Source organism: Mercenaria mercenaria, chromosome 13, assembly GCF_021730395.1.
Source record: "Mercenaria mercenaria strain notata chromosome 13, MADL_Memer_1, whole genome shotgun sequence".
Classification (NCBI taxonomy): Eukaryota; Metazoa; Mollusca; class Bivalvia; order Venerida; family Veneridae; genus Mercenaria; species Mercenaria mercenaria.
This window is the reverse complement of record NC_069373.1, coordinates 43,084,854-43,111,723: the sequence shown is the minus strand read 5'-3', so window position 1 is coordinate 43,111,723 and position 26,870 is coordinate 43,084,854. Positions and strand designations below refer to the sequence as shown.

The 26,870-nt window shown below is 34.7% G+C and overlaps 1 protein-coding gene across 1 annotated transcript; it reads right to left on the bottom strand.

Annotated features, from left to right (window-relative positions):
• Positions 1 to 37: 37 nt before the first annotated feature.
• LOC128547727 (uncharacterized) lies at positions 38 to 12,043 on the bottom strand. Its single transcript, XM_053520847.1, has 4 exons — positions 8,398 to 12,043; positions 6,827 to 8,238; positions 6,461 to 6,634; positions 38 to 118 (listed from the first exon to the last, which is right to left on the bottom strand). Exons 1-4 carry the CDS (start codon positions 12,041 to 12,043, stop codon positions 38 to 40), a joined length of 5,313 nt encoding a protein of 1,770 aa, XP_053376822.1.
• Between the last annotated feature and the right edge of the window lie 14,827 nt (positions 12,044 to 26,870).

Sequence of the window (26,870 nt, the reverse complement as noted above, 5' to 3'; positions counted from 1 at the left end):
TTGAGCCAATCGCATATCGGTAAAAAATCACGTGATATCACCCATTTCCCCATTGTGCTACACTACTTGTTGCATTCCAATATTCCTGCAGCCTCCAGGCCGCAGGTAATAATATAGACTAAAATTATCATAGAATTTTAATTTCAGTTAAGCAGTATAAAGCGGGCAGATCATATATTTTTTAAGAAAAAAAGCGGTCAAATTGATTAGTCATAACTTTTGAATGCTTTAATTCCGTTGAAGCCGAATTTTGTTTTACATGTGCGGAACGCGTTCATATTTTGAAAGCATTAGGAACCAAAATCAAATTCGAATTTATTCAACTCTTTTAAACCTGTCTTTTTCTGTTTATAAAAATGTACATGAGGGGATATGTCACTACAGCTGTGAAAGACTATCTTTAAAATTGAGGAAATCATTAATTGAAAAGAATTTTAATTAATTAATTAATTAACCTTTTTTTTTCATTAAACAGCGTAGACATGTAACTAGCGGCTTGATTGAATAGCCATGTGAATAAAATTTACATACGATTATTTGCTGCTTTCAAACTTTCAAAAGGATATTAATCTAGGTAGTTAGATACCTTTAAACCGTTGAATTCCATGGAACGATGCTATAAATAATTAATAATGTAATTAATACTGTAATTAATAATATAAAAGATATATGTATATAATTCACAATTGTGAATTTTAATCGACCTGGCGGGGCGGGGTTTCGCGACGGTCCGCTGCATTATTGTGCAGGATATGTAGTGTATTCGGCAACCTGATTTCTTATTCATTTGTCATCTACCGTACATTGTAACCAATGTATTATTGAATTTTAGTCATTAAACAATTATATTGTTCTACCTATTTTGCTCGTTTTATGAGATTGTCATTATTTGTATAAATCAGAGATTAACCCCGCCCAGCAAGGTCGAAAAAAAATTAATAAAAGGATATTTTAGTGACACTGTGATTATTACGAGGGTTTAAAGAGGCACGCCTATATATAGATTCAAATCAAATTCTCCGAAATTGTTAAACTATTTTCTGTTATAAGTAATTTTAAACAAAAGTAAAAATAAAGTTATTTTGTGAAGTCTACATTTTGCATTTTGTTTAATAAAGCAAACGAATAGTGTGTAAGATCAGTAGACACGCTATCTGCAGCGTGAGCCACGCAGTTAAAATTTGACGTTTAATAGTCAAAATTTAAATGTTCTTAACAGTATACTCAAATCTCAGATTTCTTGTCTCACAAATCAGCAGTGACATTTTAGTCTTTTTAAGTGATTGGGACCAGAGAAGCTATATTTTTTCTCTCTGAAAGTTAACCGGATCTCGAGGACACAATGAATTTTATAGAATTAGTTTGTGTCAATTTAGAACAGTTGACTTTCACATACGTAAGATCAGCGAGGATACACGTTCGCATTATGTATAATATATATATAGAACTAACGCTATGCATTCTGTTATTACATTTGTGCCAATCTGACTAAAGTTGCGTAGCATTAATTGGAGATTATTTTAATCAGATTGAAATTTGTGCTATTTTTATGTTGTAAATGACTTTCGAATTCATACCATGAGGATAAAAACGTTTACACTCTACGGATCAAAAAAATGTCTTCATAAAGTCTTTTTTTATCATCAGTGTACACTAGCAATGGAGAAATCTTTAACAAAATCAGTGTTAAAATAAACAACAACGTTCGATAAGAAAATGAACAAAATTCACCAGAGTAATACTCAAAACAGTACGACCAGACACATAGTCAAAACAAATACAAATCATTGTTCTGTACAGATGGAGACTAAAATAAAAAGTATAGTGCAACTAAACAAACGTAGAGTGTAGTATGTGCCAAATGCATTAACTTATGCATAAAATTCAACATAACTGTAAATAACATGGTTCAGACAAAATTCAAGTACCTTTCAAGAACGTTTTGATGACTTTTTAAGTACCTTTTTTACTTTTTCAATGACTCTTTTGTTTTTCTCGGAACCATGTTTTAATACCAAACTTCTACAGATCTTTCTTATGGTAATTTAAAAATTATAGTGACTTTTATCATAGCACGGTTGAGAGCTTTGAGATTTTATGTAAATAATTCATCACTTTCACTTTTTGGATGAGATAACTATAATAATATCAGAATTGTTATACAAGCTGGGTTCGAACATCCTTCTTCGTCTACCAAGTCCACTAGAGCATTTACTTTATTTAAATTAAGTGAACTTTATAAATACAAAATTTAAAAAGGTATCTCAGCCAACTCCTGTAAATAGATATACAAAACTTAATTTAGTGAATTTGTTTCATTATGATTGGTAGTTTACGTTTCGAACCGCTATCTAAAGTAAATGAATTTGCACGCGTTATAAACAATTTAAGTAAATTGTGAAGAAACATATGGATCTTTTTTAAATGTACGATTAAATAACATAACAAAACATTTTATGTGACATTGATAGAGACAAAAAATATGTTATTTAACATGTAAAACTTGTAACTATTTTGTCAATAACAATAATTAGTTTTGTTTAAAAAGGATTGAAAAAATTTATTTTCAATGTTTGATTTTGAAATAAATATTTACTAAATTATATTTGCTTTTAAAAGGGCATTAATTCAGTAATATTTAAACAATTTAAGGCAAGCGAAGCTCATATTATATGCCTGTATTATATTTGTAAAGACAATAAGCAATATGTAGTAACGAGGTGCAGGATCAGGAACTAAATATACTGTTGAAACTCGATAACTCAAGCTCACTTTTCTCAAAAGACATTTGCGCAGGCTGGTCTGGATCCATGCTGGTCGCAAAGCCACTATGTTGGTTTTCTCATGGCACGGCTCGTATCAGTTCAAGTAGATTTTCCGCCATCTCGAAGAAAAAATCTCGATCCCTTGGAATTCGAGATACAGAATTTCAACTGTATATGGTCAAGTAAATGAACATCAGTTTATCTAATATGATGGGAAACGTGACGATTTTATAAAAGTTAATGACCTCCATCAAATGGAAAAAGCGTATTTGTAAATAGAATATTAATCGCCATATCAGATCAACTCATCTATTCATTTTTATTTAAGATGGTGATAAAATTATGCTAACGAGTTCAGTTTTGAGGGTATACTATTGAAGCGACCGAAGGACTTGGTATAATTTATGATCTTAAGATATCTTTCAGCAGAGAATCAGCTATTATATACGCTTACTTGTGTATTTGATCTTACACTTCATACCTTGTACTGATTTAACAGAGCTTAACTGTGTTGTAAATAAACCTATTTTTTTTACAAACGAGCGATTAATCACAGGTGCTTGAAGCTCTATCAACGAAATATATGTGCAGATTAGATATCTTGAAGCCATCGTAGATCTCTGAAAGAGTTCCTGTACTATTTCATAGTATATTAGATGGGTGGGATATGATAGAGCTTCAAGCGCCTGTGGTTTAATATTATAATTAAATATTTTGGCAAGCATGTTTTAACTTACAATAAAATATCAAACCCCGAGACACGTTTGCAAAAGACAATGCATATATATACATATATGCTATATTCATCTGTCTCTGCATTCAGTGACTAAAAATCGCAGAAAAAAAGAATCTAATCGAATTATTATAAACTATTAAATACAAAAGTTGTTTGCGACTTTTTTGATATTGTGTATCCAAGGTGTCGTATGTATTATATCTTCATTTTTACCTTAATTATAATAAAGTGATTTGGTAACATACAGTGAGATTAGTAATTTACATTTGGATTATCGTTTTTCATGTAATCAAATATGCGAAGAGAAAGAAAATAAAAGCAAAATCAAAACTGTCATACTGACATCTGAAATAATTTAATCTGATTCTTCTTAACATATTTATCTACATTTATCGAATATGTATGAAATCTTTTATGTTTAAAACTGATAAACGAAATGCAGTACAAAGTAGAATCCATACGTTGTTTATCCAATGAAAGCCAGCGGTTACTTGAATGATTTTGAACTGTATTCTAGGTATGAGAAGCATATGTGTGAACAAAACAGTGATTCTGCTGATAGAGGTGGTCTTAGACTCCTTGAAAAAGTTGAACATTAGTCGGCAAAAGATGCGTTTGGCATTGATAGGATTTTTTGGTCAAATTTATGCAACATATTACTAAGACAATCATTCAAAGAAATAAAACTTATCAGACCGGCAAGAATAGGGACATTGTCTAAACTACGGTCAAACACCAGTATATCTTAAGGATCAATTATTCGTAGAAACTGGACATTTTAAGGAATGCAAGTTAAGAGTCCCGACCATTTCTCGCATAGATTCCAATGTAAGTTTACCATGAAAAGTTGGTACTTTCCGTAAATTTCGATCGCTCCAGCACGAAACTGGGACCGAATTCGATAAGATTTTGATTAAGATTTTAAAACGCTTAATTTTCAATTCGCTGTTGGTTTTTTTTTTTTTGTTTTTGTTTTTATGTTTTTACTTTTTTTTGTTGTTGTTGTTGTTGTTGTTTTTCATTAAATTACTTAAGTATTTCACGAAAGCTTTCATCAGCATGTAAGTTACTCAACTCTGTATTACAATACACTAGTTCATCGTACATTCGGCACAGCAAGTTTAAATTATAAACAGTAACAGACTTATATCATGTTTTAAAACATTTACGTCACTGAAATACCGACGAGATCTATGGGCAATGGATTTAACACTGTGCCAGTTAAGGTAACCTAAACTCTTAGCTAATCGCAACACAAATAGCATATTCGAGTCGTATGATTTGCAAAGCTACTTCGTGCAAATGCAATTGAAAAAGGAAGTGTCTACCCACACTTAATGGGTATTATAGCTATTTGTTAAATAAATCATCATATAATTTGCGGTAGAGATGCAATGATTCATCAATAAAATCTAGTCTGGGTATGTAAACTAAAAACATAAACGGCTCACCCGTCATTTGCTAGTTTGATTATATCTTAAAATGACTGTGAATATATTTGATTTTAAATTTAACATACCTTAAGATCAAAGTTTTGTTAATAATATCGTAAAAAAATAATCAAACGACGCAAAGATAATCATATATTTCTGTTCATTTTACTGCCTCACCCCTATTGCAAAAGTACAAAATTTAACACACTTTTCTTCCCACTATATGTAAATTGTAGACATTTTAGTTTTTTCTTATGACTAGTCAAAAGGGGAAATGTCGTAAAATGAATACACTTATCAGACGACATTATTATATTATTATTTACATGTACAAGATATTCATAGCGTTCTTTTCATCTATAAAATAAACGTTCAAAAGCGCTGTACAAACTACATATCACAGAATGATATATGGACATCAATAAAAAGTGATATCCAAAAATTGTTAGGAATGGTAGAGTGTAAGAATGTCACGGCCTCGCACCATTTACACTGGCACGAGCCTGATATATCTGAGTTCCAGGGGTTTACAATTGGACTATTCAATATACTCGTTAAGTCTTTTATTAGTACCACAAACAATATCGTACATCAACAACGGTTATCTAAAATTAACAATAACGTATAATAAGTAATAGTACAGAATTAACAAATACAAATAAACATGTTTAATATAATGAAAGGTGAAAAGTGAAAATCAGTTCTAAATTCTAACAAAGGACTTCGTGAACTTGTCAAAAAACAATAAGTGAAAATGTTGTTTGCTCATTACCGTATTTCTTTACTAAAACTGTGGAAAAAATCATTCTAAAATTATTAGAAATAAAAAGTTAAACAAAATTCAAACTTACTGAACAATGCCACGTATTTCCCTCGTAAACTCAGAAAAACAAATCTATTCTAACAGACTAAAAAGTATGTCTTTCGCTTTCAGTGTATAAATTCTTAATGTCCGTTTGGGCGATTTTTAGTACATGCGCGATGGCTATTGTTTTCAAAAAAATATATTTGCGTAATAAGCAACCAATGAAAACTTGAAAAATACCCTTGGATACAAACCTAAGAATAGATTCCACCAAATATGGACAGTGCTTAGTTAACATTTTTGACAAATTCCAAGCAACAATGAAAATATTTTAGCAATTACGCCTGCCAGATGCAATATTATACTAGAGATAAATTCAACCAACATTATCAGCCACTTCCCTTGTTAAAGATAGAAAAGGTCAGCAGGTCTCCTTACACCGCCCCTCAATGAACCTTCAAATTTCAATAGAAGTTCATTTAAAAATACTTTAGGAGACTAAGAAAAATATACTTATTCAATGTAATATTTCATTAATGTAGTGAATATATACGATCTACATAGTCTATATTGTATTTTAACAAAAAATCGATTTCAAAAATATTTACACGCGAATTATAACGACTTACAGTATTTGTTCGTAAACAAACACTATCTACCATAACGCGTATGTTTATAAAACACGTTGCTCGAGAATACACAAACTTGAAATCGGTCTTACTTTCTCTGAACCATTTACCCTAACCCTACATGACCGCACAAGTCCGTCTCTCCCTTTACTAACCTCAAGCACACGTCCTAGAGGCCAGCGACCGCGTGTAGACGGTTCGTCACAGACAAGCACAAGGTCATTTACCGTCAAATTTCTCTGTACATTGTGCCATTTCTGTCTTACCTGCAAACAGGGTATGTACTCTTTCGTCCATCTTCTCCAAAATATGTTTGCAAGATACTGAACTTGTCTCCACCAACGCTTGCAATAGCTATCGTCCTTCTCAAACAAACCAGGTGGTATGCACGAGTTCGAGCGCAGAATAAGAAGTTTGTTTGGAGATAACGGCAGTGGGTCACGTGAGTCATCACTTACCTGAGTTATTGGTCGATCATTCAGTATTTTTTCGACTTCCGTCATCAGTGTCATTAAAGCTTCCTCACCCAGAAGCTGTTCACGAATAACCGATTTTACCGCATTTTTGACTGATCTTACCAACCTTTCCCAGACACCACCCATGTGACTTGCATAAGGGGGATTAAAGTGCCAGTCAATCGTCTCTTGAAGGAAATATTTAGACAAGCGACTTTGGTTCCATTGCCGAACTGATTCTCGTAACTCCCTTTCTCCTGCTCTGAGATTTGTTCCGTTATCACTGAAGATCTTTACGGGGCGTCCTCGACGGCTTACAAACCGCTGTAAGGCACATATAAACGAATCCGTGTCAAGACTGTGGGTTATTTCTATATGTACCGCCCTGGTAGTCAAGCAAGTGAACAAACAGCCATACCTTTTCAGATGCCTCCTACCAGATTTCACATACAGCGGACCGAAATAATCAACGCCAACGTACGTAAACGGTGCTTTGTCTGGCGTGAGTCTCTCGGCTGGAAGTTGTCCCATCTGTTGCGTTTGAGGACGTTGTAGTCTTCGCTTGCATTCAATACATTTGCTCAGTTCCGACTTCACAGTTTTAAGTCCGTGGACAATCCAGTATTTCTCTCTAATCAATGACAAAATGTGATGAGCGCCCATGTGCGCATTGATTTCATGATATTTCCTAATCAGAATCCTCGTCACATGGTGATTGTTTGGCAAAATAATCGGGTGCTTCACATCACTGTGTAAGTTGGAATTATCAAGTCGTCCGCCGACTCTCAGGAGACTTCCTATGTAAACGGGGCTTAATTTGGTAAGAGAACTTACTTTTGGAACACGACCTGTTTTCATGACACTGTTTATTTCAATATCGAACGCATTCCCTTGTACAAACATGAGAATAGCTTTGGTCGCTTCTCGAATCTCACATACAGTCAAACTCCCGCGTTTTACTGAAGTTCCAGTACTTTCTTTTGATCTCGAGTTCCTTTGAAAGAAGTACTGTTTGAACCTAAGAATGTAAGCTACAGCTCGTTGTAGTTTATGCCAGTCGGAATACTTTGCTAAAAGATCACTTATTCCCTTATCACACTTACCTTGTGTCATGTGCGTACTAACCTCTGCCTTTAATTCTGTATCATTAACATCTATCGTCACAAGGCCTGGGGTGGCTGGCCAGTGTGAACTATCGCACTGCAGAAATTTTGGACCTCTAAGCCACGTTGAGAGCTTATCCGTTTCGTGAGGGTGCACGCCCCTTGACGCCAAGTCAGCAGGATTTTCCTTTGTAGGTACGTACCTCCAGTCCTGCGGCGTTGTTACATCATGAATAATTGCCAGTCTATTGGCAACGAAAGTCTTGAATCGTCTTTTCTCATTCTGGATGTACCCCAGAACGATCATAGAATCTGTCCAGAAGTATTTTTTATCTATATTCAAATCTAACTCCTGTTTTACTAACCGATACAACTTCACAGCAAGCACTGCCGCAGATAGCTCCAGCCTAGGTATTGAAATAGATTTGATCGGCGCCTACCGGGATTTTCCCATAACGAGACTACACTTACTGTTTCCTTCGGCGTCGTAAATCTTCACATACACCGCTGATCCGTACGCCTGTTCAGATGCATCACTGAACATGTGTAACTCTATCTTGGAAGATTTGTCTAACTTGCCTGGCTTCAAGCACCTGTCAATACTTACCTTTGACAATTCTGGAAGATTCATTAACCACTGAGACCACTTTTCGGCGTCGGCTTCAGATACCCTTTCATCCCACTGTAAGTGTTGTCTGCAAGCATTCTGTAAGACCAACTTTGGAATAAGAGTCACCGGTGCAACAAACCCGAGGGGGTCATACAATGAACTTGCAACAGATAGTATACCACGTCTCGTATGACTCTTTTGTTGAAGACTTACATCAAATGCAAACTCATCTTTATCTATGTGCCACTGCAGTCCAAGAGCACGTTCAACCTTTGGGGTAGTTTCAAGGTCGATCTTCGTTGTCGAGCCTGCCCTCTCCATGTCTGGAATCGAATCCACGACTTCTTTATTATTAGATAACCACTTTGTTAACCTAAACCCTCCTCTAGATAAGATATCTCGGAGTTCAGAAGAACGTTTTATACCTACCTTTGCATCTGTCACTGACTTCAAAAGGTCATCGACGTAAAAGTTGCGTTCTATCGTTTTCACTGTATCATCACTAAACTCCTTAGCGTTATCACTTGCTGTACGTCTAAGACTGTATGCTGCACAACTAGGCGACGACGTTGCTCCAAATAAATGGACAGTCATACAGTATTCACACGGCTCTTTTTCTAGATCACCATCAGGCCACCAAAGAAATCGAAGTGAGTTCCTATCACTGTCTTGTACCTTTACCTGGTGAAACATTGCCTCAATATCCGCTACAAGAGCGACAGGTTCCTCTCGGAATCGTATCAGCACTCCTACAATGCTATTCATAAAGTCTGGACCCTGCAAAATGTTATCGTTCAACGACGTACCTCTATACTTAGCTGCACAGTCAAATACTATTCTTACCTTTCCTGGCTTCTTTGGGTTGATAACTGGATGGTGCGGAAGATACCAAACCTTACCAGTTTCCATTACGTCTGCGTCTGTAACAGGAGTAGCATACCCATTTGTAATATAATCATTCATCGTGCTTCGGTACATTGTATATAAATCCTCATTACCTTGAAGTTTGCGTTTCAAATACGCAAGTCTGGTAGTTGCCAACACTCTGTTATCTGGTAAATTCACGTTTTCATCGCGCCATGGTAGTCCGATCTTGTAATGTCCGCCATCTTTCTCTATTGTTCTTTCCATGATTGATAGTGCACGTCGATCTTCACACGACATACCTGTGCTGTTGTCTAATCTGCATTCCGGAAAGTCGGTTTTCCATAACCTATCAATCTCCTCTTGCACACTAGAAGTCTGTTGGAAGTTTACATTCATATCTGTAGACAAAACAGTCTTACCTGTCGGTCCAAGTATACTCCAACCTAGAATCGACCGTATAGCGTACGGCTCACCTCTATTTCCTCTCCTTTCTTCCTCTACCCAGAACGCCTCTGGGGTGTCGCTACCAATCAATAACTCTACCTGACCTTGTTTAATCCGTGGCAAGCTTATATCTGCTAAATGCTTCCATTTTCCAACCTGCGAACAATCAGGGAGTGATCTAAGTGAAATAGGTAGGCGATCAACTGACCATACCTTATTCAAGGTCACCGTCTCGCTTCTATCAATAGAATTTACTTTAAAACTCAGTTCAACCCCATTCCTACGTTCGGAAGACTTATTAACGGTTGTGATGCTAAACTCTCGGGGTGTACCTGTAGCTCCCAATTTTTTAATTAACCCTTCCGTACACAATGTAACATCGCTACCCTCATCCAATAAGGCGTATGTGTTTACATGCACAGGCCCATTTTCGATAATAACTGGCACAATACGCAAACTTACCTTATTCTTCCGTGCATCATTCGTAGCACAACAGTTACTGTTCCCCGATGTCTGACTTTCGTCTTGATTCAAAGTACTATGAAGCATCGTATGATGCTTTTCATTACACCCATTAATCTCGCAACAACTACCTTTGCGACAAAATTTAGCCAGGTGTTTAAAATTCAGACAATTTTCGCACATCTTGTGCTTTCTGATAACCTTTAATTTTTCTCCTAATTCAATTAATCTAAATTTTTCGCAGTGCATCAGTTTATGAGCCTCTTTACAGTAAACGCAAGATAAACTTCTCTGGCGATACAGAGGTGTCTCATTGCCCGAATAATTACCAGAAGTAGAAGTAGATAGCGTGACATATTTATCACGAGGAGAAGTGCCTTTAGGTGCAGATTTAACCTTTGCCGTATACATGCCTTTTGACGCACTGGCTAAGTCTTGACCATACATTGTGTTTGCTACTATAGCTCGCTCGTGGACAAAGGTGAGCAGGTCATTGAAATTCGGTTCGGATCCCTGCTCGATCAGCTTACTAGCGCGTTCGGCCCATCTTGACCGAATATGCATGGGTAGTCGCCTAACTATTTTCTTGAGATTTTCAGTATTATTGATATCAGAAACAAACCCTATTTGCGAAAGTGTTATTTGACATTTTTCCATGTCGAGCGACAAATTCATGAGGCCTTGTACGTCATTAGGTTTAACAGGGCTACCATCAATCAGTCGTTCAACATGGGACCTAGCAACTAAGTGAGGCTTACCATACCTGCCTTGGAGGATTTGTTTCGCTCTTACATACCCCTCATCTGATGGCAAAACAACACAATCTTCGATGCTACGACGAGCATCACCATTACAAAATTGCACTAAGTAACTAAGTCTTAATCTATTGTCCTTCACTCTCATTTCAATGTTTGTTTCAAAGTTTTTGATAAACTTGCAATAATCCGCAGGATTTCCACTAAATGTCAGTAACTCTGGTTTTGGTAAGTTCAAACTTTCCTGTGCACTAGATGTCATAGCCATAAATCCATTGAAAAGATCATTGTCACTGGGTTTGGGATTGGATGCTGCAACTACGTTTAATTCCGGCTGACCAAGAGTAGGGGTTACGTCGGGAAGACTTCGTACGTACGCCTCTGTCTTTTCTCTAGCACTCTGCCTCATTTCGGGCAGAATTACATTGTTCGACGCAACACTATTACTGCTCGAACTTCCGCTGTCGTCTTCAATTTCGATCCTAGCCAGATCGTTCTCAACCGCGATTTTCTCCATTTCACGCCTTATTTCTGCTTGCTGAAATTCAAGATCTTGTTGCCGTCTTTCTAAATCTTGACGTCTGCGGATATGCGCTAATTTCAGCTCTGCCCGCTGTCGTTTGCGTTCGGATGACGCAGCACTATGGCGACTTTGTGCGCGCGTCAACGATAGCGTTTCGTCGATCGCTCCAATTCGCTGGCTAACTTGCTCCAGTATTAAATCCAACTCTTGTCGGCTCTGTCGGCATGATCGTTGGAACTGTGTTTGTTGTTCCTGATCGAACACATCAATATCACAAAGTTCCTTTTCATAAACATTCCAACTGTCAAGAACTTCTCTTCTCAGTTGTGATATTTTTCCATCATCTGTGCCAATCAAAGCTAATTCCAAGGCTTTCATTGCCTTCGCGAATTTCGAAGCACATGACTTAATCAATGCTCTTTTGTCACTTACACTTGTAGACTCAGCTACAGACATGATGATACTAACAGTCCACTTACGAATTTAACTTAATCCAAAATGACTGTTCAATAACTGTATTGACTGTAATAAGAGTCCCGACCATTTCTCGCATAGATTCCAATGTAAGTTTACCATGAAAAGTTGGTACTTTCCGTAAATTTCGATCGCTCCAGCACGAAACTGGGACCGAATTCGATAAGATTTTGATTAAGATTTTAAAACGCTTAATTTTCAATTCGCTGTTGGTTTTTTTTTTTTTTGTTTTTGTTTTTATGTTTTTACTTTTTTGTTGTTGTTGTTGTTGTTTTTCATTAAATTACTTAAGTATTTCACGAAAGCTTTCATCAGCATGTAAGTTACTCAACTCTGTATTACAATACACTAGTTCATCGTACATTCGGCACAGCAAGTTTAAATTATAAACAGTAACAGACTTATATCATGTTTTAAAACATTTACGTCACTGAAATACCGACGAGATCTATGGGCAATGGATTTAACACTGTGCCAGTTAAGGTAACCTAAACTCTTAGCTAATCGCAACACAAATAGCATATTCGAGTCGTATGATTTGCAAAGCTACTTCGTGCAAATGCAATTGAAAAAGGAAGTGTCTACCCACACTTAATGGGTATTATAGCTATTTGTTAAATAAATCATCATATAATTTGCGGTAGAGATGCAATGATTCATCAATAAAATCTAGACTGGGTATGTAAACTAAAAACATAAACGGCTCACCCGTCATTTGCTAGTTTGATTATATCTTAAAATGACTGTGAATATATTTGATTTTAAATTTAACATACCTTAAGATCAAAGTTTTGTTAATAATATCGTAAAAAAATAATCAAACGACGCAAAGATAATCATATATTTCTGTTCATTTTACTGCCTCACCCCTATTGCAAAAGTACAAAATTTAACACACTTTTCTTCCCACTATATGTAAATTGTAGACATTTTAGTTTTTTCTTATGACTAGTCAAAAGGGGAAATGTCGTAAAATGAATACACTTATCAGACGACATTATTATATTATTATTTACATGTACAAGATATTCATAGCGTTCTTTTCATCTATAAAATAAACGTTCAAAAGCGCTGTACAAACTACATATCACAGAATGATATATGGACATCAATAAAAAGTGATATCCAAAAATTGTTAGGAATGGTAGAGTGTAAGAATGTCACGGCCTCGCACCATTTACACTGGCACGAGCCTGATATATCTGAGTTCCAGGGGTTTACAATTGGACTATTCAATATACTCGTTAAGTCTTTTATTAGTACCACAAACAATATCGTACATCAACAACGGTTATCTAAAATTAACAATAACATATAAAGTAATAGTACAGAATTAACAAATACAAATAAACATGTTTAATATAATGAAAGGTGAAAAGTGAAAATCAGTTCTAAATTCTAACAAAGGACTTCGTGAACTTGTCAAAAAACAATAAGTGAAAATGTTGTTTGCTCATTACCGTATTTCTTTACTAAAACTGTGGAAAAAATCATTCTAAAATTATTAGAAATAAAAAGTTAAACAAAATTCAAACTTACTGAACAATGCCACGTATTTCCCTCGTAAACTCAGAAAAACAAATCTATTCTAACAGACTAAAAAGTATGTCTTTCGCTTTCAGTGTATAAATTCTTAATGTCCGTTTGGGCGATTTTTAGTACATGCGCGATGGCTATTGTTTTCAAAAATATATATTTGCGTAATAAGCAACCAATGAAAACTTGAAAAATACCCTTGGATACAAACCTAAGAATAGATTCCACCAAATATGGACAGTGCTTAGTTAACATTTTTGACAAATTCCAAGCAACAATGAAAATATTTTAGCAATTACGCCTGCCAGATGCAATATTATACTAGAGATAAATTCAACCAACATTATCAGCCACTTCCCTTGTTAAAGATAGAAAAGGTCAGCAGGTCTCCTTACATAGAGAGTATTTAATAATTTGAAAAAAAAACTCTTTAAACAGTTCATTTGTGTCTCAATGTTGTGTATCTCGTTGTGTTGCATTTTTAAAGTATTTCGGTGTATATAAAGCTGACAAAATATGCGATTTTTCATAGCGACGTTCAGTCCCGTAACTGTATAACCCGGACCCCATCGGGTGGGCGTTATAGACTTATTTCTCAAGTTTACAATGGTATATTTCATTTTATGATACCACAAGGTCTTATGCACTGAGTCTTTTGAATAAAACAGGTTTTAAAAAACGATTCTTATTTCGTGAACGCGGGGGAACAGGTTACTATATTTAGTATTTTAGTATAAGGTTTCAGGAAGTAGGGGAAAAAAGGAGTGGTTGACTTCCTAAACGGGAAGTATCCCTCCTAACTTGTATTTGGCATTATGTTATGATATTTGCAATGTAAAATTTATACCATGTATAATTAAAGATAAAATATCAAACTAACCTAGGACTTTTAAATGGAATATCTGATAAACGGGGCCTCCGTGACCGAGTGTTTAAGGTCGCTGACTTCAAATCACATGCCCCTCATCGATGTGGGTTCAAGTCTCACACTGGGCGTTGAATTATTCATGTGAGGAAGCCATAAAGCTGGCTTACGGAAGGTCGATGGTTCTACGCAGGTGCCCACTCGTAATGAAATAATGCACGGAGGGGCACCTGGGGTCTTTCTCCACCATCAAAGCTGAAAAGTCGCCATATGACCTATAATTGTGTCGGTGCGACGTTAAACCCAATAAAATTAAATAAATAAATATCTGATAAACATGTCATCAGCCTTTTTGAATTTGATGGACATTTTTCAGATATCTTTAAATTTCTAAAATGTCATTGATGACACTGCAATATATTTTGTATAAGTAAAGTACACATAAAATTAAATGGATAATAAAATATCAGTAGTTCTCACTTAATCAGGTGCGACAAAATTATTTACAGCCATTTCAGACCTGAAGATTTAATTTGTCTTTCAACACTGGCAGACCAAAAACTGAATGATCACATTGTCATTAAATATCTATTCACATTGCATCATTTTGCACATTAAATTTTACATAGAATCTTGTCTAGTCATCTTGGTATTCAGCTTTAATTTTACCACCGTGCTTATTTCAAGTAATAAAAACATTTTAGCAATCGTCATAGTCGATGACTTGTTTTCCAGACCAGCGATTATGAATATAAAAAGCAAAGTAAAGTATGTGATATTGGTAATCAAGTGTAACAAGCCCAGTTGATAAGTACTCTGTTACAGATATCAACGAAAATGTGAAGAAATGTATTTGGCTAATTTAAATGCTCGTATCCGAATTTAAAGACAGGTATTAGTGTATAAAAACGGATAACAACGGATAAACAATAAAGAGGACGTACGCCATAATAACATAATAATGATAGTGTCATTCACGCCCATCCGTGCGGGATCGAGAAGTGTCCCAAATAAAAATATCCGTATACTTAACGGCAAACCCCTTTTCCATCATGTCGTTTTGCAGGCACTAAAAGTGTCTGCTTTGAATGAAGTATGGATATCAACAGACAGTGATCATTATGCAGCGTTGGCTCCGCCGGGTGTTAAAGTGCACAGGCGTTCAGCGGAAACCGCTACAGACAAATCAATTACGGCAGACGTGGTACTGGAATTTCTCAAAACTCGTCCAGATATTGAGACAATCGTTCTTCTACAAGCGACTACACCGACAACTACGTCGCAAGATGTAGAGGAAGCGCTGCGCCTCAGTACGTCGTCTGGTATAGGTTGTGTCAGTGTGCAGCCAGCAAATGTTTATCTATATGAAGACAATAAGCCACTGTACACAAAGAAATTGCCTAGACAAGACACCAAGACATTTGCTGAAGATGGCAGTGTTTATGTCATTCAGGTAGCCGATTTTCTCAAAACAAAAGCAATACCAACAGTGCCGTGTCATACTATGGTAGTAAAGCATCCGGTGTGTGATATTGATACAGAAGAGGATTTTCAGCGCGCATCAGCCATGGTGTCTCTGACGCATACCGCATTTGTAGATATCGATGAAACTTATGTTCGATTAAAATCCAATAACCGCACCGAAAAATGGAGTACTCAAACTTTATGTGAGTATGAAAACCAACTAAAATCATTTATTTTGGACCAGATAAAACAAATATATGAAAGCGAGATTTATATAAACACCGGTGGAAATATCGCTGAGGAAGAAGAAAATTATCTTGTTTCGGAAGCATCAGAAAATATTCCATTCTTGAAAGGCACCATCTTTCCAAAATTTGTCGATGGAAAAAGCATCAAAATGCAGGTCGATGGCGATTATGCTGTCATGGAATTGGTTCTCAAGAACAATATACCGCAAAAGAATGTACTTATTGTAGTGTTTGGTACTGGCATCGTCACCGGATTATATATTAATGGAAACATTGTAAAAAATGCAGATATAAGTCTGCTACTTGATACGGAAGATTCTACAAATTTTGAAACTTCGGATGCCTTCAGTTTAGCAAGAAATCTTACAAAAATAAAGAAAGCTTTGTCACTGGACGACGTGTATGTGAGTGGCATTATTCATAAGCACAAGCGCTGCATCGAAATTTTGGAAGAACATGATATCAAACCCGTTGATTCATGGTTTAATATTTGTAGTGGCGTGCATATTCCTTCTAAATAGTAAATCTCATAAAATCAACAGTGATTGTTATTGAAAGTAGATGTAGTCAGTACGGTGAAGACCTTTACGTTAAGCTTGTCCGTGCATGTAAATATACCATCTAGATTTAAGCTCAAGCGGACGTTTTAAACAGAGGTATTGCAAAAACATATTTATCAAAGAACCATCTTGTTGAAATATACGGCCATTATTGGCAACCTTTTATGCAAACTGGAACTCTACCAGTGGATAAGATAAGCTTGATAATTCGTTGTTTTTTCATAACAGGCCATGATTACTTTTTATCTGAAACTGATTATACATACTGCAGAAGTGTAATCCAGTAATCTTATATATATGTTTGCCGAATATGACTACTGTATGTAAAAGTGACTTTGCTGAGAGACCTACAAGCATTTCCAACCATTAAGATATAGTTTTATGCAAAAAAATCCCTAGCTGCTTTTGCACTAGGATGCTAAGTTGTTGAAAACAACGTGAACTTAAAGATTCTGACTACACTGTGTCATAAGGGATGAACAAATTAAAAATATTTTTTCTTCATATTCGCATCAATTTAGAAGACCATGGATGCAGAGCAAAATTTGGAACTCCTCTGGTCTCAGAAATGGTTTATAATAACACCTGAAAATATCGTGAAAATATACGCTTTACTGTATGAAATATTACTCCATTCCACATTTTTTTACAAGTGAATCTATGAGATATGTATTTCTTAATTCGGAAAGTTATTGTTTTGGGCAAAAATAACTATATTTCCCTTTCATGTATAACATAACATTTAACTCAAGTGGTCACATTCCTTGACTATTGAAATACTTTACTACAGTTTTCACAAATGTGATTCATGCCTTCACCTGGACTTCACTGACATATAGAGCAAAACAACATTAGACCATAATCCAGGAAATTAAAGAGTAATTCAGAAACAATTCCCTTATGCACAACTAGTTATCAATATTGATCATTGCTGAAAGTTTGAATAAATTATATAAAATAATGAATGAGGAATTCAGGTCACAATTATTTCTGAATATATCATATAGATTGCAAGCTATATTGCAAATACGGCGTTCCATAAATGCGAAAAGCCAATCGCATGTCGGTAAAAAATCACGTGATATCACCCATTCCCCATTGTGCTACACTACTTGTTGCATTCCAATATTCCTGCAGCCTCCAGACCGCATGTAAAAATATAGCGCTAAAGATTTTAGACTAAAATTATCATAGAATTTTAATTTCAGTTAAGCAGTATAAAGCATGCAGATCATATATTTTTTTAAGAAAACAACGGTCAAATTGATTAACCATACCTTTTGAATGCTTTAATTCCGTTGAAGCCGAATTTTGTTTTACATGTGCGGAACGCATTCATATTTTGAAAGCAGTAAACGTTGCAACGTTTCGTGATTATGAACCAAAATCAAATTTGAATTTATTCAACTGTTTTATACCTGTCTTTTTCGGTTTGTAAAAATGGCTGTGGAAGACTAACTTTAAAATTGAATTCATTAGTTGAAAAAAATTTACCAATAATTAATTAATTAATTAATTAATTAATTAACCTTTTTCATTGAACAGCGTAGACATGTAACTAGCGGCTTGATTTAATAGCCACGTGAATACAATTTACATACGATTATTTGCTGCTTTCAAACTTTCAAAATGATAATAATCTAGGTAGTTACATACCTTTAAACCGTTGAATTCCATGGAACGATGCTATAAATAATTAATAATGTAATTAATACTGTAATTAATAATGTAAAAGATATATGTAAATAATTCACTATTGTGCATTTTAATCGACCTAGTGGGGCAGGGTTTCGCGACGGTCCGCTGCATTATTGTGCAGGATATGTAGTGTATTTCTTATTCATTTGTCATCTACCTTACATTGTAACCAATGTAGCATTGAATTTTAGTCATTAAACAATTATATTGTTCTACCTATTTTGTTTGTTTTATGAGATTGCCATTATTTGCATAAATCAGAGATTAACCCCGCCCCGTAAGGTCGAATAAAATGAATAAAGGGATATTTTAGTTTTGTTTGTTTTGGGTTTAACGCCGTTTTTCAACAGTATTTCAGTTATGTAACGGCGGGCAGTTAACCTAACCAGTTTTCCTTGATTCTGTACCAGTACAAACCTGTTCTCCGCAAGTAACACTGTGATTATTACGAGTGTTTAAAGAGGCACGCCTATATATAGATTCAATTCAAATACTTCGAAATTGTTAAACTATTTTCTGTTATAAGTAATTTTAAACAAAAGTAAAAATAAAGTTATTTTGTGAAGTCTACATGTTGCATTTTGATTAATAAAGCTAATGAATAGTGTGTAAGATCAGTAGACACACTTTGTACAGCGTGAGCCACGCAGTTAAAATTTGACGTTTAATAGTCAAAATTTAAATGTTCTTAACAGTATACTCAAATCTCTGATTTCTTGTCTCACAAATCAGCAGTGACATTTTAGTCTTTTTAAGAGATCGGGACCAGAGAAGCTAAATATTTTCTCTCTGAAAGTTAACTGGATCTCGAGGACACAATGAATTTTATAGAATTAGTTTGTGTCAATTTAGAACAGTTGACTTTTCCATACGTGAGATCCGCGAGGATACACGTTCGCATTATGTATAATATATATATATATATATATATATATATATATATATATATATATATATATATATATATATATATATATATATATATATAACTAACGCTATGCATTTCTGTTATTACATTTGTGCCAATCTGACTAAAGTTGCGTAGCATTAATTAGGGATGATTTTAATCAGATTGACATTTTGACATTTGTGCTATTTTAATGTTGTAAATGACTTTCGAATTCATACCATGAGGATAAAAACGTTTACACTCTACGGATCAAAAACATTTCTTTACAAAGTATTTTCATATCATCAGTATACACTAGCAATGGAGAAATCTTTAACAGAATCAGTGTTAAAATAAACAACAACGTTCGATAAGAAAATGAACAAGATTCACCAGAGTAATACTCAAAACAATCCAACCAGACACATCGTCAAAACAAATACAAATCATTGTTCTGTACAGATGGAAACTAAAATAAAAAGTATAGTGCAACTAAACAAACGTAGAGTGTAGTATGTGCCAAATGCATTAACTTCAACATAACTGTAAATGACATGGTTCAGACAAAATTCAAGTACCTTTCAAGAACGTTTTGATGACTTTTCAAGTACCTTTTTTACTTTTTCAATGACTCTTTTTTTTTTGTCGGAACCATGTTTTAATACCAAACTTCTACAAATCTTTCTTATGGTAATTTTAAAAATGTAGTGACTTTTATCATAGCACGATTGAGAGCTTTGAGATCTTATGTAAATAATTCATCACTTTCACTTTTTGGATGAGATAACTATAATAATATCAGGGTTGTTATACCAGCAGGGCTCGAACATCCTTCTTCGTCTACCAAAATAAGTGAACTTTATAAATATACAATTTAAAAAGATATCTCAGCCAACTCTTATAAATAGATATACAAAACTTAATTTAGTGAATTTGTTTCATTATGATTGGTCGTATACGTTTCGGACCGATATCTAAATGAAATGAATTTGCACACGTTAAAAAACTATTTTAGTAAATTGTGAAGATACATTTGGATTCTTTTTAAATATACGATTAAATAACATAACAAAACATTTTTATGTGACATTGATAGAGACAGAAAATATGTTATTTCACATGTAAAAATATTAACTATTTTGTCAATAACTCGTTTAGTTATAGACTAATTGCTAATTTTTGTTTTGTTTAAAAAGGATTTAACAATTTTGTTATAAATGCCTGATTTTTTTAATAAATAATAACTAAGTTATATTTACTTTTAAAAAGGCATTAATTCAGTAATGTTTAAACAATTTAAGGCAAGCGAAGCTCATATCATACGTCTGTATTATATTTGTAAAGACAATAAGCAATATGTAGTAACGAGGTGCAGCATCAGGAACTAAATATTATACTGTTGAAACTCGATAGCTCGAACCTACTCATCTCAAAATTCCGGCTATCTCTAAGACATTTTCAAGACCCGTTCTAATAACACGTGTATAAAATATCATTTTAAGTCGATTTTCCGCTGTCTCGAAGAATAAAAACTCGTTCCCTTGGAATCCGAGATACCGAGTTTCAACTGTATATGGTCAAGTAAATGAACATCAGTATATCTAATATGAGGTGAAACGTGGCAGTTGTATAAAATTAATGACCTCCATCAAATGAAAAACGTCTATTTGTCAATAGAATATTAATCGCAATATCAGATCGAATCATCTATTCATTTTTATTAAAGAAGGTGATAAAATTATGTTAACGAGTTCAATTTTGAGGGTATACTATTGAAGCGACCGAAGGTATAATTCATGATCTTAAGATATCTTTCAGCAGAGAATCAGCACACAGTGCTATTATATAGGCTTACATGTGTATTTGTACCTTACACTTTATATCTTGTACTGATTTAACAGAGCTTAACTGTGTTGTAAATAAAGCTATTGTTTTTACAAATGAGCGTTTAATATTATCATTAAAAATTTTGGCAAGCATATTTTAACTTACAATAAAATATCAAACCCGTATAATATATTCGTCTGTCTCTGCTTTCATGCGCGCAGTGATTTTTTTGGTCAAATTTATGTAACATATTACTAAGACAATCATTCAAAAATTAAAACTTATCAGACCGACAAGAATAGGGACATTGTCTAAACTACGGCCAAACACCAATATATCTTGAGGATCAATAATTCGCAGAAACCGGGCATTTAAGGAATTCAAGCTAAGAGTCCCGACCATTTTTTTTTCGCATAGATTCCAATATACGTTTACCATGAAAAGTTGGTGCACGTTGAAAATCCTCTTCGGTATCTTGTTTCGGAAGCATCAGAAAATATTCCTTTCTTGAAAGGCACCATCTTTCCAAGATTCGTCGATGGAAAAAGCATCAAAATGCAGGTCGATGGCGATTATGCTGTCATGGAATTGGTTCTCAAGAACAATATACCGCAAAAGAATGTACTTATTGTAGTGTTTTGTACTGGCATCGTCACCGGATTATATATTAATGGAAACACTGTAAAAAATGCAGAAATACGTCTGCTACTTGATACGGATGATTCTACAAATTTTGAAACCTCGGATGCCTTCAGATTAGCAAGAGATCTTATAAAAATAAAGAAAGCTTTGTCATTGGATGACGTGTATGTGAGTGGCATTATTCACAAGCACAAGCACTGCATCGAAATTTTGGAAGAACATGGCATCAAATCCGTTGATTCATATTTTAATATTTGTAGAAGCGCGCATACTCCTTCTAAATAATAACTCTCATAAAAGGAACAGCGTTTATTATTGAAAGCAGATATAGTCAGTACGGTAAAGACGACATTTACGATAAGCTAATTCCGCGTATGTTAATATACCGTTGCAGACTGAACAGCTTGAAATATGCTCAGGCGGACGTTTTAAACAGAAATATTGCAAAAACATATTTATCAACGAACATACGACCATCACTGGCAATTTTTTTATGCCAAATGGAACTCTACCAGATAGAGAACAGAGTTAGGAACTCCTCTCGTCTTAGAAATTGTTTATAATTACACCTGAATACATCGTGCTAAAGAGATTTTTAAATCATCTGCAGTGAAAATTTGAACTAATTTATTTTCAATATCCTTCTATGTATATAATAATTTATAAACAAAACAAGAAAACTGAGAGAACATTTTTAATCTTTGGTGTAATTTTGACCTTCGGGTTAGGGGTCGAAGTCTTACCATTGACAAATTATCTTCGTATAGTAAATTCTCATTAATGATTGATTTGGTATGTACATTAAAATCATAAACGATTCACCCGTCGTTTGATTATATCTTTAAAATGACTGTGAATACATTTATTTTCAAATTTAACATACATGTAGGTTAATGTGTTGTTCATAACTTCGTAAACATTTGAAAATAAAAGATTTCACACAATTTTCTTCCCACGATATGTAAATTGTAGATATTTTAGGGTTTTTTTCTGATGACTTGTCAAAAAGGGAAAAGTCGTAAAATGAATAAGTATCAGACGACATTTTTATATTATTATTTACCAGATTTTTATAGCACTTTTTTCATCTATACAATAAACGTTCAAAAGAGCTGTATAAACTACATATCACAGAAAATTATGGACACACAATACAACACAAAAGATTAATTAAAAATACATCAACATTAAAATTACCAGGGGTAATTAGCTAGAATCAGGTTTGACTCTGTATATGAGCAGCATCATGAGAAAACCAACATAGTGCATTTACGACCGGCAGTCTGGACATGCTGTTCGCTAACGGTTTCTCTAATTGCAATAAGCTTTGAAAGCGAACAGCATGGATCCTGACAAGACTGCGCGGATGCACAGGTTGGTCTGGTTCCATGCTGGTCGCAAATGCACTATGTTGATTTTCTCATGGTGCGGCTCATATTAATTATACTAGATATTTTTAAGAGCAATAAACAACAGTAGAAAAACTTCTATTGCACAGTCATACAACAGATTGCTTTCTAGTGCAAAGTTAGTTTCCATAGACCTTTAAGAAAAAATGTGTTAATGATCTTTTGAAAGCATCCAAACTTTTAGCATCTCTAATAGTAGCCGGAAGAGTATTCCATAACTTCGGTGCAGTTGATGAAAAACTACAATCACCGTACCTCACAGTTTTGCTGTTTGGAACAACTTCTAGCAAGTCTTTTACACAGACTGGTCATGCAAAGCTTTGTATGTGTGAATTAGAATCTTAAAGTCCACTCTGTGAGTAACTGGTATCCAATGCAGTTCTTTTAAGACCTGTGTAATGTGATCATAGCGCGATATTCTCGTTATGGTTCGAGCTGCAGTTAATGGCACTGTCAAAATTGAAAGATGGACACGTTCATTTTAGAACTTTAGCAGGGCAAGGGTTAAACAATCCACATGAACGTTTGTGAATGGGAAGATTATAATACTCAGAGGAACAGGCGAATAGAAACATTTCCAATGTTTAATTGTTGTCTATTGGCCTAATGGCGGCCTAATGCAGTTGAAGAAATTATGTAAAAATTGCGTGCAACGATTTGAAATACATGTACATGTACTGAAAGTTTCCCACATAATAATGTCGTTCGTGTTTAAGGATATTTTAACTTACTGACTACCACTGCATTTGGTTTCTGGAGGAAGATTGATTCATGATTGATTGTAATTAATTCATTTATTCATTTTTTATCGAAAATTGGTCATTGTTTCTTCCGAAATTGCGGCAATGAAAATCCAACTACACATGTACATGTATACACGTTTTATATGATGAAATAACGACATTAGTTTTTGTAGGTTTGTTTGCAGCTGCGTATTACATCGTGCTCCGGTGATTTTCTTTCCACATTATGATTATACCCTTTAAATAAAAAAAAAAACAGTATAAGGCAAGTTATCAGGTTTAAAACACCGATTAAACTGTTGTTCAGCAATCCAGAAATATTATGTGTAACGCCCAAATTTTAAATTCCTAAACAATACGTCTCCCACGTTTTTTCTAAGTGCATGTCACGTATCATTGGATTTATGATGGGTAATGTACCTGAAAAACGACGTAAATCTTGAGATAAAAACAATGTTTAGATGATTAAGCACATGGGTTTACTTTGAAATTCCCCACGACTTAAAAAAGTGTGTAAAAGGCACACCCTTCAATCAACAACCACAATATTTGACTGAACTTTGAGAAGGGTATATATTTTGTTTGATGTTTATTTTAGTTTATTACGTTTTGTATATCGCATGACTAGCTGTGTTAACGTAGCATGAAAACTGATTTGCACTCTGTATCTCTCAGTGGAATACTGAAATTTATCAGTGAAATAAACTGATTGATTTTCACTGTTTCACACATTTTTATTTTTCACTGGTACTGAACTACGCTTGAATGCGAAAGAATATGAATTATAATTAATGATAAAAAATACTATCTTTTATCTTAGCGAAGAAGCAAAATTAATTTACTATAATCTCGATTATTGTTGTACTTTTTGGGGAAAAGATATTAAGTGTTATATAAATAAGAGTACAAGTAATACAAACAAGATGGTCATGATGACCCTATATCGCTCACCTGTTAAACTTGGTCTTGGAATCATCAAGATAAGCATGCTGACCTAGTTTCATGAAGATATGGTCACAAACGTGGCCTCTACAGTGTTAATAAGCTTTTCCTCTGACTTGAGTAATGACCTAGTTTTTTTACCCACGTGACGCAGTTTCGAACTTGGCCTTGGAATCAACAAGATAAGCATTCTCACCAAGTTTCATTAAGATAGGGTCACAGATATGGCATGTAGAGTTTTTACATAAATGATTGTGAAAAAGACTGGCATTAAGGTTAGTACAACATGTATGTGTGTTTGTTATACAGAATATTTTTGTCGTTATATTTTTACTTTAATCTGAATTTGTAAATTTCACGATGAATCTGAATTCAAGACTGTTCCAGAAAAGAGTAGCAGATGGAATGAACTAGATGCCCATGAGCAACATATCGTGCCCACCCTTTGACCCATAATTGTGACCTTGACCTTTGAGAATGAGTCAGTCTCATTAAGTGAAATATTCATGCATAATATAAACAAGATTCCTCAATGCATGTCAAAGTTATGGGCCGTATAAGATTTAACTGTGACCTTGATCTTTGAGATAGGAACCTGGGGTTTGCGCATGACACTCCGTCTCACTGAGGTTAATATTCAGGCCAAATATTAACAAGATTGCTCCATGCATGTCAAAGTTATGGTCCGGACAAACAAATCATGACGGACGCACGCACATACACCGAACAGCCATTTGGACGACTATGTCTTCGCACCCGCAAGCGGGCTCGACAAAAATGAATCATATATGTGAGCACAGCAAGTCATTACTATAACGGAATCTGTATGAATTTGATTCAGTTATGTACAGTTCATGGAAATAAACAGCATCTTTAATCGTCTTGATCTGCATACACTAAAGTACAGTAGTTGGTTTTTGAATAGTACTGTTACCATGGTCACTTAATGGTCAAACAAATGTGAATTTTATCACTTGTCACATGCAGAATAACAATATTCCATGTACCTAAATGTTGTTTGACAATAGCTTCCAATTCTCTTGATAGCTGTTTTGCACCTTTTCTAGGTACAGGTCTTTTCAGATTATATTTTTCAGCTAAGACTCTTTAAAATGACAGTTTTTGTGTGTGATGTAAACAATTTCAATTTTTCTTTTTTATCAAAGATAGTGTTTTGAATTTATATTGAAGAATGTATTCTTCTGTTATTATTATTATCATTCCATAAAGACAGTGGCTTGGACATGATTTGAGCCACAACATGAGAAAACCAACATAGTGCGTTTGCGACTAGCATGGATCCAGACCAGCCTGCGCATCCGCGCAGTCTGTTCAGGATCCGTGCTGTTTGCTTTTAAAGCTTTTAAAGCGTTAGTGAACAGTATGCGCAGGCTGGTCTGGATCCATGCTGGTCGCAAAGCCACTATGTTGGTTTTCTCATGGTGCGGCTCATTTGATGACAGCCATTTGACAATTTAAAGGCGTTTATTCAGCTGCTTACAAAAGCATTTTCAAAATAACAACCCATACTTATCAAATCTGGTATTTTTCATTTTAGCCACACACTCAGTTTAATACAATTTTATTTAAATCTTTAACTTACAGCTGACCCTAAAGTCAAATATCAACAGCAAATATCCTAATTAAATTTCTAATTGGCATTGTTGGAATTCCTTTAAGTGTTAAAGATCTTCATAGTATTTGTTAAAACAGCAATTTGCTGCCAGAATGCATGGCACAGGTTGAAAAGATGAAAGAAACCAGACTGAATAAATCATAAGTATTGCTATTATTAAAGTCTCATATAATTTAGCTAGAATTACAAATGTTGGAATAAAATGAGCCGTGTCATGAGAAAACCAACATAGTGGCTTTGCGACCAGCATGGATCCAGACGCATCTGCGCAGTCTGGTCAGGATCCATGCTGTTCGCTAACGGTTTCTCTAATTGCAATACCTGGCTTTGAAAGTGAACAGCTTAGATCC